This window comes from Mustela nivalis, assembly GCF_964662115.1.
Source record: "Mustela nivalis genome assembly, chromosome: 19".
In the NCBI taxonomy this organism is placed as follows: Eukaryota; Metazoa; Chordata; class Mammalia; order Carnivora; family Mustelidae; genus Mustela; species Mustela nivalis.
In genome coordinates this window covers 37906932-37921381 of record NC_139038.1, presented here as the reverse complement: position 1 = coordinate 37921381, position 14450 = coordinate 37906932, and the positions used below count along the sequence as shown (strand labels likewise).

Genomic DNA, 14450 nt, shown 5'->3' with positions numbered 1-14450 from the left:
CTCTCAGAAGACCAGGAATACACTTGAGTTCGTATCAACCTAAGAACATTTACAAAAACCCACAGCTACCGTCACACCTAACGGGTAAAGACGAAAAGCTTTCCCCGGAGCCTGGGAACGAGGCAGGGATGTCCGCAGTTGCCGCTTCTCTAACGTTGTCCGGGAGACACTGGCCAGGGTTGTGGCCCAGACAAATCAATAAAAGGCACACAGATGGCAAAGGAAGGAGTAAAATGATCTCTGTGTGTTGGGGACGTGACTGTGCATGCACTCAGGAGTCTACAGAAAAGACCCCAGAAGAAGGGAGCTGAGCAAGGTCCGGCGGATACAAGATCGCGATGCAAAAGTCATCTGTATCTCTCAAGCCTTCAGCAAATAATTGCTTCCAATAAAACTCAAAAACATAAATTTCTTAAGGATACATTTAACGATATGTACAATTTCCATAACAATGAAAATTACAAAATACTGCTGAGAAAAACTACTGAGCTTGATAAACGGAAAGCGATAGCGGAAACACTCAGTATGGTTACGACCTCAATTCCCTCCAAATCCTTTGTTACAACACAGTGCTAATCCAAAGCCGACTTTTTTGGTAAAAATTAATAAGACAATCCTAAAGTTTATATGGTATATGGAAATGGAAAGCACTTAGAAGAGCCAGAACTGGGGCGCCTGGATGGGTGAGTTGTTAAGCGTCTGCCTTCGGCTCAGGTCATGATCCTGGAGTCCCTGGATCGAGTACCACATCAGGCTCTCTGCTCAGCGGAAAGCCTGCTTCTCTCTCTCTGACCCTCCCCCTTCTCATGCTTTCTCTCTCTCTCTCTCAAATAAGTAACTAAAATCTTAAAAAAAAAAAAAGAGCCAAAACCAATTTTAGGAAAGTCTACAATTAGGGGATGTACACAGCCCGACCCTAGACTTGCCACAGGCTTCGGAAATCAGGCCCGTTTGCTGCCAGCAGAGAAGTGCCACAGGCCAGGGCACAGACAGGAGCGTGTGGAAGTGACTCGTGCCCACACCGTCCATTTCACTGGGCAAAGGGGCCACGGCAGTCCCACGAGGAAAAGACACTGTTTCCAACAAATGGTACTGAGCGGCTGAATGTGAATTAAAACAAAAAAAGGCCCTTCTACCCTTACCTCAGACCGAACACAATCTGTGAGGCACCACGGACCGACACAGAAATCCGGATAAACATAAAAGCCTGGGCAGCTCAGTCGTTGAGTGTCTGCCTTCAAGTCAGGTCGTGATCCCGGGGTCCTGGGATCGAACCCCGCATCGGGCTCCCTGCTCAGTGGGGAGCCTGCTTCTCCCTCTCCCACTGTGTCTCTCTGTCATAAATAAATAAAATCTTTATAAAAATAAAAGCTAAAACCATTAAACTTTCAGGAGAAAACGTAGCAGGGGGCGTGCATAGATTTCTTAGGACACAAAAACTGTAAAAGAAAATACTAATAAGCATCTTCACCAAAAGTATGTATAAATTTGTATTCTCAAAAAGACACTGTTAAGGAAAAAGGGGGGGAAGCCATAAAAACAGGAAGGAAGTATTTGAGAGAGATTCCTGACGAAAGACCCATTTCCAGAACACACAAGGACTCCCCGCAACCAGGAAGACAGCCCGACTTTTTTCATGGACAGACATTCGAACACGCACCACAGAAGACGAGCTGGGAGCGGCTGCGAGCCCGTGAGAGACGGAGCTCATCAGCCATTGGAGAAAGGAACATTTTAGGAAACATGAGGAGATACCAGCGCGCACCATGCGGAAGGGCTCACACGTCAGTCCACACGGCGCGTGGCACGGTCCCAGCGAGGCCGCCAAATATGCCGCCAACGGGAAGCTTCCTGGGATTTTCCTCAGAGCGAACCCCGCAGGTACTGTGCCCGCGCCCGCAAGCAGCGGACACCCGTGTCACCCCCACGGCGGCTGCGCACCGTCAGCCAGAGCGCCCCGGCCCAGGGCTAACCGGACCCCGCGGCACCATCACAGCAACTGCGGCCCGATGTGCCAAGCACAAGAGCCCCGTGACCCGCGTTCTAGGGCTGTGTGTGCAGGAGACTCCGCGACTGGGGTCTGCAGCGGGGGACGCAGGGGGCGCACTGGGGTCGCACCAGGCGGCGGCATCAGGAGTCTCACAGCTGTCCCACTCGCCCGGGGCGGGTGCGTCCCACTGAGTGAGAACGATCCTCCACAAAGATGAGCTTCCTCCATGCGGCAGCTCGGCGCAGGCAGCAGCCAGGGTGGAGGCACCAGGCTGCCTCAGCCACGAAGCCACAGAGCACTGCGCGGCACCCGCACCCAGGCTCCGGCGTCTGGGGAAGCCTCGCCCGTGCTGACAGCTGACGCCCGTGGTGTCTCAGTCCTCCCAGGGGCATTTCCCACATGCAGGCCCCAAACTGGGGAAGATGCAGGCGTTTTATTCAACGCCAGAGCTCCGAGACAGCCATGGTCTCGGGACGGAGCAGGAGGCCCTGCCATGAGGCCCCCAGTGACCCCTCTCAGGGACGGACAGCCCCGCCACCAGCCCGGCCACCTGCCAAGGGCGAGAAGCCAGCCCCGCCCTGCAGAAAGAAAGGCCTTTCAGACCAGCAGCCCCGGGGCCGGGTCCCGCTGCAGCCTGCACGGCCTGGGAGGCTGCCCAGCTAACTCGCCGTCCTCCCGGCCGTGGAGCACATGTCGGGGCCCCGCAGCGCCAGCCTCCCCGAGGCATCTATGAGAATGCAGGAGCCCAGGCCCAGGCCCAACCCTGGGCCCCTGGGTCAGCGAGGATCCCAATGACACGGCAGGGGCTTCCTCGCTAGCTCCAGCCGGGCCGGGAGGAGCCCCTCGTGCCTACACACGAGACGGAGCCCCGAGCGCGGCGGCGCAGACGCCCCGAACTCCTGGGGGCCCCGTCCTGGTCCCTGCCCGGCACACGCAGCCCTGCGGCACGCCCCTCTCACCTTGGCCCAGACCAGCTTCTCCTGAACGGCGGGGTTGTTGGGTTCCACGTGGCGCGCGAACTTGAGGTTGTTGATGGTGTACTCGTGGCCACAGTACACTCTCTGAGGAAGACACCAACCTGTGAGCTCCGAGTCCCCAGGATGTGCCCTCAGGCCCCTCGGAGACAGGCTCGTGGGGCTCCAGGCGAGGACCTGTTAGCGACTCAGCACACACACTGCCTGCGTGTGTGTCCCACGACAATAAAAACACCTTACAGAAAAGCCTTACTTCCAGAGGAAGTGGCCCGCCTGCCAGCTCTCGGAAGGCCCACGCGCGGGGTGCTGCCTACCGTGTCGGGAGGGAGCCGGCCCAGGACCTCAAGCAGGGCTCTGTACATCTCATCCGCTGTCCCCTCGTAGAACTTCCCACAGCCGGCCACAAACAAGGTGTCACCTGAGAGACGGCACAGCCAGGGACCAGTGGGGGGCCGCCAACAGGACAGCGACAAGAAACCCTGACCCCCAGCTCTCGGCTCCCAGCCCCCAAGTCTCACTAACTGGTTCCACCAGCACCCCCCAAACAGCTTCTGAAGCCCACTCCTTCCTTCACTGCCCCTCCGTCAGTCCTGGCCCCGAGACCCCCAAACCAGCCCTTGTTCCCACTGGCCCAGCAGCCGTCCCAGGCCCACCTCCCTCTGTCTCCTCTCGCCCTTGGTGGCCAGCGCCAGCCTGGAGAAGCCCCTGAGCTCACCAGCCACCACCTTGGTCCTCACCACACAGGCCCCCTTCCTGCCTCCGGCCTTGGGAGGGCCTTCCCGTCCCCAATACCCACCCAGCCTCTGCTGCTTCCTTGAGGAAGTGCCCGGACTGCTCTGTTCTGCAGGCCCCAGGCACAGGGAGTCCCTCCACCATCTCTGGCCAGGCCTCTGCCCAGGGAGCCTGAGCCACAACCCAGGACCACAGGGTTGTCATGGGGCCCCCGGCGAGGGCGGTACTGCACTGCTCCCAGGGGACAACAGGACAGCCTAGTGGGGGTGGGACTGGGACTGTGTCCCTGAACAAGCCCTACACATAGGGGAAGCCTGAGAACCAGTGAGAAGTCCACGAGACCCCGGAGGAGGCTGGGGCACAACAGGCACAGGAGATTTTGAGGTCGGGCCCTCCCTCCAGGGGAGCAGCCCCCTATTCCCACACCTGCCTCCAGGGCCCTGCTGGACATCCTGATTCCCACACTTCAGTCCTTGCCTCAGGCTGGCAGAGGCCAGAGCCTCAGCACCGAGGACGTTACTGACCCATCCATACCCTGCGCCCTGCCAGCCTCTGTCCATGGAGGAGGGGCACCGGGCGCAGGGCCTGGGCTCAGCACACAGCCCCACCTTCCACAGCAGGCACATGGCTTCCCATGTCTGCAGTCCCCAGGGACCCGCCTCACTCCCAGGTCCTGACACCCCCACACCCCTGCAGCGGTGATGGGTACAGGTGTAGCAGCGGTGACGGGTACAGGTGCAACACTGGCTGCCCATGGCCACTCGTGGGCCTTCGCACTTGCTGTTCCCACAGGTGGTGCTGGGGGCCGGTTCCAAGGCCACACACACCAGTGCAGTCAAATGCTCTACCACTGAGCTATACCCCCGGCCAAACACACCAGTGGGTGAGGCCGAGCGAGCCCGGGGTCCCCGGGGTCCCACAGCATGAACTGGGAGTTGGCTCAGGGCGTGCACCTGCTGCGACTATACTGGGGACACTGAAAACAACCGGCCTTTAAGATGAGCTTTGGTGTGGGGTGCCGTCGGGGTCACAAGGCAGCAGAGGCACCCCCTACTGGCACCAGGGAGCCCACGGGCCGCAGTGGCTGGTCACCGAGTCCCACGTGTGCCCGTCCCACTGCGGAGCTGCTCCAGGAACCCCGTGGCACTTCCCAGCTGGCTCCCGCTGCAGTGACTTCATGACAGGAACATAAGCTCCTGCAAGACTCAGAGCTTAGCCCTTGGCACTGGCTGAGAACTGTCAGGAGTCAGAGGGGCTTCTGGGCCTGGGCAGACAGTGCTCCTGTCCATGGGAGGCGTCCCATCTCTATCTAAGGGCCGTGGCCCCCCCACCTCACCCCCACGCCCCGCAGGAGCCTGGCTGCAGACCCGGACCCAAACCCTAACCCGGCGGAGCATCGAGGGTCTCCGGAGACCTCCCTGGCCCGGCGTGAGCCCGCACACTCACCTGTGAATACCGCAGGTGGCTCGGAGCTGCTGGGCTTGTTCACGAAGTAGCAGATGTGTCCAGATGTGTGGCACGGCGTGGACAGGCACTTGACGTGGAGAGACCCCACCTGGAGCAGAGTGGGTGCTGGCGCTTCCTCCCTGCACATGGCGGGCTGCCCAGGGCTCGCAGCCAGTGGACCCCCGCCCCAGTGGCTGACAGGGCCCCGCGGACCTCGGGCCACCAAGCAACAGTGCATCCTGCTGGGGACCCTGGGGCAGGGCGCACCCTGGCACCAGCAGGGCCGGAGCGCCGTGATTTACTCCCTCCTCAAAGCCAAGCCAAGTCTGAACCAGCTGTCCTGCTTCTGAAAGACGGTTTCTCTCGGTTTTCCTTCCTGACTCCCACTGCCCCCCAATCCTTCTAAAACGTTCAGGCCCACAAGGACTGAATTCAAGACTAACATCGGTGCAACCTTCCCACGGGTCAGCGGACCAGCCCACTGGTCAGCGGACGAGGACGGCCTCCCAGGCCGCGAGTGCGCTCTGCACATGTGCACCAGGAGCTGTGCGCCTGCGCCCCGCCCCGCCCACCAAGCTCCTGGGGACATCCTCCTGCTGGACCTCACATCAACGGGTCCAGTTGCCCCAACCGTCTCGAGACGGGGCCTGGCGAGGGCACCGTCAGGCCGTCCTCCACCCACCGGGTCCCCGAGTCAGGGAGGGAATGCAGGCGGGGGGTGTCCATGTCCCCACCGCACCGTGCCCTCCGTCGGTGCCCTGCTCACCTGCAGTGTGGACAGGTGTGTGACCTTGTGAGTCAGGGCCCCGATCCGGTCGTCACCCCCGCACACCTTCAACCCAGGCGCCAGCTTGACCAGCTTCTCATTTCCGCCAGCATGATCCCTGGAAGCGGGAAAGGAGACCTGGGCTTTTGTTGATGGGACCAGACCTGCTTGCTCTTAAACCCCCCAGCACAAGGCTCCTCCCTGCTTATGTCTCAGCAGAAACTCATCTCCCAACACAGGAAACTGGCTTGTCATTTGGCGGTACTGATAAGAACATTCTCAGACGTGCCATTCCCGAGTGAGGCATTTCTGTGCCCCTGCCCCGTAGCCGCGGAAGCTTCTGAAGCAAACACACCAAAGCCCAAACTCCTAGATGATCCCTGTGCCCGGCTCCCAGGCTCCACGCACACAAGAGTCACCTGAGGGTCTGTAAGAAGCACCAGGGCCTGACTCCCTGCCCCACGTGGTGACGCAGCTGGCCCCTGGTGGCCTGCAGAGCAGGAGTTCTAACAGGATGCTCCCAGGTGGTCCACTTTGGGACCCACTGCCCTGAGCAGGTGGAAGCTGTCTTCTAAAATGGCAATGCCGGGACACCTGGGCGGTTCCGCTGGTTAAGCACCCAACTCTTCATTTCAGCTCAGGTCACAACCTCATGGTGGTGAGATTGTGGAACCTGCTTAAGATTGTCTCTCTCCCTCTTCCTCTGCCCTCCCCCATCTCTCCCTCCCTAAAAATAAATAAATCAGTAATAATAAAATAAAATGGGGGCGCCTGGGTGGCTCAGTCGTTGGGTGTCTGCCTTCGGCTCAGGTCATGATCTCAGGGTCCCGGAGTCGAGCCCCACATAGGACTCAGCAGGGAGCCTGCTTCTCCCTCTCCTGCTCCCCCAGCTGTGTTCCCTCTCTCACATTCTCTCTGCCAAATAAATAAAATAAAGTCTTTAAAAAAATATTTTTTTAAAATGGCCATGCCCCACCCAAAAGACCACCAAAAAACTGCTAGAACTGATACACAAATTCAGCAAGGTTGCAGGATAAAAACCAACACGTAGATGGGGCGTCTGGGGGCTCAATGGATTAAAGCCTCTGCCTTCAGCTCAGGTCATGGTCCCAGGGTCCTGGGATGGAGCCCGAGCCCCGCATCGGGCTCTCTGCTCAGCGGGGCCCTGCTTCCTCCTCTCTCTCTGCCTGCCTCTCTGCCTACTTGTGATCTCTGTCAAATAAATAAATAAATAAAATATTTTTAAAAAATGCGTAGAAATCTGTTGCACTTCTATGTGCTAATAAAGCAGCATTTAGAGAAATTAGGAAAATGATCCCATTTACAATTGCACCAAAAATATACAACACCCAGAACTAAACCTAACCAAAGAGGTGAGGACTAGTCTGAAAACTGTGGAACACTGGGAAAGAAGCTGAAGACAGAAAGAAACAAAGACATTCCACTGCGTGCTCATGGACTGGAAGAAAAAACACTGCTAAAATGTCTACTTTCCAAAGCAATCTACCATTCAATGCTACACCCACCAATACTACCCCCATTTTTCACAGAGCTACAACAAAGAACCCTAAAATTTCTAGGGAACCACAAAGGCCCCAAATAGCTACAGTGATCCTGAAAACCAGAAGCAAAGCAGGCGGCACCAGGATTCCGGACTTCAAGCTCTATCACAAGCTGTGATCATCAAGACAGTGTGGCAGCGGCACAAAAACAGACACACAGATCCATGGAACAGAACAGAGAGCCCAGAAATGACCCATCCAAAAATACGCAACGGGAAAAGGACAGTCTCTTCGACAACTGATGTTGGGAAAATAGGACAGTCAGATGCAGAAAAATGAAACCGGACCACTTTTTTTTTTTCTTTTTTTTTAAAAGATTTTATTTATTTATCCGACAGACAGAGATCACAAGTAGGCAGAGAGGCAGGCAGAGAGAGAGGAAGGGAAGCAGGCTCCATGCTGAGCAGAAAGCCCGATGCGGGGCTCGATCCCAGGACCCTGAGATCATGACCTGAGCCGAAGGCAGCGGCTTAACCCACTCAGCCACCCAGGCACCCCCTAAACCGGACCACTTTCTTACGCCACACACGAAAACAAGTCCAGAATGATGAAAGAGCCGAATGTGAGACTTGAAACCCTCACAATCCTACAGAACACAGGCAGTGACGACTCTAACATTAGCCACAGCACCTTCCTGCTACACACATCTCCAGACGAACGGGACAAAAAGCAAAAACGAACTCCCGGGATATCATCAAAATAAAAAACGTCTGCACAGCCAGAGAAACAATCCACAAAACCAAAAGGCAGCCTACAGAATGGGAGAAGATATTTGGAAATGACATTTCTGATAAAGTGTTAGGATCCAAAATTTATAAAAAGCTTATGTAACTCAACACGCCCAAACACACATAATCCAAATTAAAAAATGGCCAGAAGACATGAAAAGACAGTTTTCCAAAGAAGACACCCAGATGACCGGCGGTCACATGAAAACGCGCTCCGTGCCACTCCTCGTTGGGGAAGCGCAAACCCCGACTACAAGGACATGTCCCCTCTCACAGCACGGCGCAGCTAAAACCAATGACTTAAGAAACAAGAGCTGATGAGTACGGAAGAAAGCGGAGCCCTCGTGCCCCACGGCCGGGAACGCAAGCTGGCGCAGCCCCCGTGCAAGACAGTGTGGAGGCTCCTCGAGAAGCTAAAACCCAAACCATCCCCCGATGCAGTCATTGCAGCTCTGGGTCTCTACCCGAAGAACACAAGGATGCTCGCCCAGGGGGTGCGTGCGGCCCGGACAGCCGGGTTACCTCCAATAGCCGAATGACGGAAGCAGCCCAGTGCCCATCCCCCGATGAACGCACAAAGACGTGTAGTATCTACGCGTGTACACATGGACACACACAGACACACACACACACACACACACAGGAACATTACTCAACTGTAAGAATGAGCTCCTACCCTTTGCAGGAACATGGACGGAACCGCGGAGTCAAATGCTATGAGAAACATCAGAGAAAGCAAATGTGCGTGATTTCACTGACACACCGAACTGAAGAAACAAAGGAGCCAAGGAAAAGGAAGGGAGACAAACCAAGGAGCAGACTCTTGAGGAGGAACAGATGGTTCCTCTTGGGGAGGCGGGTGGGGGAAGGTGACGCGGGTGACGGGGCTCCAGGAGCCCGCATGTGAGGGGCACGGAGCACACACAGCCACTGGGCCATTGTGTTGCACACCCGCAGCCAGTGTAACACCAGATAGTAACTGGAATTAAAATAACATAAAAATAGGGCGCCTGGGTGGCTCAGTGGGTTGGGCCGCTGCCTTCGGCTCAGGTCATGATCTCGGGGTCCCGGGATCGAGTCCCGCATCGGGCTCTCTGCTCAGCGGGGAGCCTGCTTCCTCCCCTCTCTCTCTCTGCCTGCCTCTCGGCCTACTTGTGGTCTCTGTCTGTCAAATAAATAAAATCTTAAAAAAAAAATGTCTTAAAAATAACATAAAAATAAAAACACTTACAACTTTTTTTTTTTTTTTTTTTTTTTTTAAAGATTTTATTTATTTATCAGAGAGAGAGGGGGAGAGAGCGAGCACAGGCAGACAGAATGGCAGGCAGAGGCAGAGGGAGAAGCAGGCTCCCCGCTGAGCAAGGAGCCCGATGTGGGACTCGATCCCAGGACGCCGGGATCATGACCTGAGCCGAAGGCAGCTGCTTAACCAACTGAGCCACCCAGGCGTCCCAACACTTACAACTTTAAACAAGTAAACACACGCACACATGCCCAGCTCGGTAGCACCCGGTGGGGACGGGGGTTCGGGGGGGCCAGGCCTGCTTGTATCACAGCCTGTGGGGCCGGACCTGCACCGCAGAAATCCAGCCAGGGCCCTGCCCCAGACCAGCCTTCCCGGGACAAGGCGAGGGTGCCAGCTCCTCCCTGCAGCCTCGTCCACGCAGTCCTTCGAGGAGCCCAGACGCCGCCATGGGGCCCACAGATAAGAGGGGCGGGCTCTGCCAGGCCCACCCCAGAGCTACACCCCGGGCGCTCTTAGGACAGGTGCCAACACCGCCGCTGCCCCACCCTCTGGGGAGCGCAGGCAGGAAGGGAGGCACCTTGCGGCTCATGGGGCTCGGTCTGGGGCAGAATCAGGGGTTTTGTATTCTAACATAAACAGAGGAAAAACCCCAGGGCATCACAACTTAAGAAAAGTGACCTGGCGGTTGGTCAGCAGACCTGGCTTCTTACCAGAAAGCAAGCCCAGCAGCACGGCCAAGGGCAAGGCCGCATTCAGGAGTTAACAGCTGACGGCCTGGGAGGAACACCCCAAAGACTGGTGCCTGCTTAGCCACCACAGAACAGACCCACCGGCCCAGGCCGTGGCAGGCTGAAGCCATGGGAACCGGGGCTGCCCTCAGGCACTCACATGCAAAAGAAAATTTAGAGCCAAATAAATATTTTTTTCTAGTGTAAAGAGCTCTGAGTTTCAACTCCAGTCCTAAAATGCAGACACAGGTGCTTCTTCACCCACTACCTTCAATTTCAGAACCACAGCCTCTCCAAGTAGAGCGGCTTGATTTTTAAAAACACCAACGTCTAGAATAGTTTCTTCCCTGACATCAAAGCCTGTCTCCCATCACACGAGCCCGGAGCCTTCACATATGCTGCTGGGGGTCCATCCCACGCAGCCCCGAGTTAGCAGTGCCCAGGGCCAAGGCCACTGGACAGCAGCACAGGGGCCACTACCAGCATGTCTTCTCAGAACCCCGCTGGAGCTGACCCTCAGTGGCACAGAGAACGCAGCTGGGCAGGGACAAGGGCTTCCAGCACCCCAATCCCGCAGGTCTCCACCCGTAAGAGGGCCCAGAGAGCCTGAAGTGCCTGACCCCTACAGACACCGGCCCGGAGTGCACACGGCCCGGGGCAGACAGGCCCGCACCGGCCGGGGAGGACTTACCAGTGGTGGTGGGTGGTGAGCACCGTGGTCAGCTTCACTCCGTGCTTCTTCACCGTCTCTACAACCTGCAGCCAAACACGAGGCACGACGGGACCATGGTCACACTCCCCGCGCTGGGTGGCCGAGCTATAGGGGGCCCAGCAGGACTCAGGCCTGCCCGGGAGGGGCCATGCCCTGCCCTGACCCTGCTGACTTGCCCCCGTTCCCGGTCCCCGTCCCTCTTGACCCAGCTGGCAGCTCAGGGCCACCTATGACCTCTCCAAGTCCCTCTGGCCGAGGTAATCGCCCCTGGGGCTTCCTGGCACCCAAGGACCTTCCAGACAGAAGCCCATTGCTCTCCTCCCTCAAGATGCCGGCAGCCTCCAGCCCTCGCTGGCCTTCTGCCCGACAGCAGAGGGGCTGGACACCGGTTGTTTTTCAAAAACCAAATGGATGAACTTCTGTTTAGCTTTGACCAAGCTACAAGGACACTGCAGCTACCAGCCCTCGCAGGGGGTGGGGTGGTGCTGGGGCCCTGCCCCCCACCTTCTGGGGCTGCACCGGGTCCACAACGGCGGCCTCCTTAGTCTCGTCGTCGATGATCAGGTACATGTAGTTGTCGGTCAGCGCTGGCAGTAACTCAACCTTCATGGCGCCCTGTTCCACGGTCAAGCTCTTCCTTAAGTCCGTGTGATGGAGAAGGGCTCCCAGCAGGGCTGGGCCTGAAGACAAAGCTTCGGTCAGTGTCCATGGGAGGCCGCCCCAGGCTGAGGCTCAAAGACAAGCCCTCGGCCAGGAGGCCCAGGAGACCCCACGTGCTGGGGACCCAACATCCTGGGGAAGGGACTCAGCCAGCGGCAAAGTGTGAGGCTTGCCGCAACGGGTTTTCTGAGTTCCTTTGGTAAAGAAGAAAATATCCTAATTTTATCACATCCGTTAAGAGAAACACAGAAAATTCTTCACACACATATTCACGGAAATCCCTTCTCTCACACTCTGATCCTGATTTTCTTTTTTGCAAGCTCTCAGGGGACGGGGTGCCAGTTTGTGCCTGTGATTCAAACCACAGTCAGAAGTGACCAGTACCAGTCTTGGGGTGTTCACACCCGACTCAGAAAGACCACGAAGAGAGGAACCTGGAGGGCGAGCGCCTCTGACCCTAAGTCTCCAGGCAGAGAAGAAAACAATATTCTCTTTCATAGGCAGGAACTCGAAATTTGGACCACGCACTAAATGACCAGGGCCTGACACATGGGAGAGGTGGCCACCTGCTCCAGATCCAAGTGCACAGGACACAGAATCGCCATCCAGTTGAGCCAAAGGACCCGGCAGGGTGTGTCAAGAGTGAGCAAGGGCCGAAAGCGTCCCCCACTGAGAAGTCAAGGGCCAAGCCACTTCCAACAACGAAACTCCTCTTCGATCTAAAAATTCACAGAGGCCCAACAGTACTTGTCCTCACGTGAAAGAGATGAACACCACAAAAGGTGACAGAAGACAGCCATGAGATTCTGGGGGAGGTGCCAGAATGGGGCCCTCTTCCAAAAGGCATCCAGAAAGCAGGCAGGACCCACTGACTGACAGACCACATCTCCAGGGGCCACTGAGGGCTGAATTCGACCTTATCTGCCACGACCAGGGAAACTGTCAAGAATACACCGAGATATCCAACTCCCCTTTCCCTGGACAACCAGTTGGGCATTTTCCAGGCCCAGCACTACCCGGGCCCAGAGCGGAGTGCACCTACTGGGGTTGGGGGAGGGAGGAAAGCGGGACGGAAACAGGACTCTCCTGCGAGTCTGGGAGAGGAACACCGCCCAGGTGAGGGACTGTAACCACAGCCTGTGCTCGGGCTCCTCCAGGTGCTCCGTAGATTCTCCTGGAGAACCCGGGGAATCAGAAACTTCTGCAGGCACCCCTGAAAGCCTTCTTCCTTTTCCAAACATTACATGCCTGAGAAATGCTTCCAGTGCACTGCTTTGCACTGTGATCTTTCGTAGGCACAAAGAGCACAGAGCAGGAGCCTATGGTCCCAGCCGAGACCTGAGACCCGCTTTGCTTGGCTTCTCTTGAACCGGGCCCGTCCTTCTGCATGGTATCCCGAGGCTGGGAGTGGGCTCCCATCTGAACCAGATGGCCACAATCTTGCCAATTCTCTATAGTCCTACTCAGGATCTCTGCCTGACTCTGGAAGCAAAAAGGCTTAGCCCCGACACTCTGAGGAGTGTCCCCAAATGGCAAAAAGGACAGGCTCTTTCCTTAGTGACGGCAACACCTACCCACTCCAGAACATCGAGTGCTCTCGGTGAGATCTAAAACCGCCAAGGACAGCTTTGCCTCCCTCACGACTGCTACGTGGTCATGTCTCCAACCGCTAACCATCACCCAAAGACTCGGGTCACCCTACTGCCCCTATTGCCACATTAGCCTGATAAGATATCAGGAAATAAAGAAAAAGATTTCAAAATCAAGGTCAAAATATTCCGACAAAGCAGGAGGTAACCCCCCGCGGGACAGGAATCTGGCAGCTGCAAGCGCAGGCCCTGGAAGCCCGCCAGCCGAACGCCTCTCCTAGAGGGAGGGCCAGGGCCCCACAGCCCCCAGGACCCCGTCCTGCTGCAACCCCGGTACTGCCCGGGCCTCCTGCCCTTTGCACTTGTCAGCCGAAGCTCGCAGGAAGAGATGGGCAGGCAGGCCCCGGTGCGCACACACGCGGGTTCCGCCCGGCTGGGGAAGGGCGCCCCGGGAGGGCCGCGGGCGGACGGGGGCGCGGGGCTGGGCGGCGCGCGTCTCCTTACCGGGCACAAATCCGCCAGCAACCCCCGGCCGACCAGTGACCCCACTGTCTTCAGCCCCGCCAAGTCTGACTCAAGTGCCGCGGGGCCTTTCCTCGACCCCAACCCGCGCGCCCGGACGCCGGCGAGGGTTACAAGCCTGTGTCGACAGAAAACAGCGTCAGCCCGCGGCGGCCCGGCGACTCCCGACCGCCCTCAGCGCCGCCGGACCCTTCGCGGGGGCGCGGTCCAACCGCCGCCACCGGGTCACTACGCGGGCCGGCCCCCCGCAGGCCGGGCCCCGCGCACCCGACGCCTGTCAGGCGCGCCCCTCCGCGCCGCTGCCGGCGCCGGTCCACCTACCCAGGCCGCGGCGGGCGCAGGCGGCTCCCAGCGCGGCGAGGCTCCGGCGGCCGAGCAGCCCGCGGCCCAGCACCATGACCCGGGACGGCGGGGCGGCGGCGGCGGCGGCAGCAGCGGCGGCAGCGGCAGCGGCGGCGGCGCGAGGGGCGGGCCGGCCGCACACGCCGGAGGGGCGCCGCGGCCAATCGGCACCCGCCGCCCCGCCCCCCAGCCAACCAGCGCACGCCTAGCGCCCCCGCCCCAGACCTCGGCCAATCAGTGCCCGCGTCCAAACCCGTGCCCGCTGCCGGCCGGGCCTCCGCGGACCCGAGTGCGGGCGGGGCGCCGGGAGCTACCTGCGGCGGCCCGGGCCGGAGGGCAGTGTCAGTGCTTCCGCCGCTCTCCAGGGACCAGGCCCGTGCCCTGAGGCAGCTACTGGACAGCGGCTCCCAGGAGTTGAGGCGCCGCGACTGTCGAGCACCCGGTAGAGCGCAG

General features: G+C 58.3%; 1 protein-coding gene across 8 annotated transcripts in view; it reads right to left on the bottom strand.

Annotated features, from left to right (window-relative positions):
- HAGH (hydroxyacylglutathione hydrolase) overlaps positions 1-14450 on the bottom strand; it is an 18450-nt gene extending 4000 nt beyond the window's left edge. For 2 of the 8 annotated variants that reach the window (XR_014306231.1, XM_082713572.1), the window contains exons 1-7: positions 14312-14449; positions 11389-11564; positions 10864-10928; positions 5909-6026; positions 5143-5251; positions 3279-3382; positions 2950-3051 (exon numbers count right to left, since the gene is read on the bottom strand). Coding sequence is in view for 6 of the 8 variants with exons in the window: in XM_082713572.1 (XP_082569698.1) it covers positions 2950-3051; positions 3279-3382; positions 5143-5251; positions 5909-6026; positions 10864-10928; positions 11389-11493 (603 nt within the window). In the remaining 2 variants the exon portion in view is untranslated. Of the gene's footprint in view, positions 1-2949; positions 3052-3278; positions 3383-5142; positions 5252-5908; positions 6047-9660; positions 9706-10863; positions 10929-11388; positions 11565-13637; positions 13774-13976; positions 14113-14311 lie in introns of those variants that run through there. The other 6 variants (XR_014306232.1, XM_082713570.1, XM_082713571.1 and 3 more) reach the window with 5 other exon arrangements.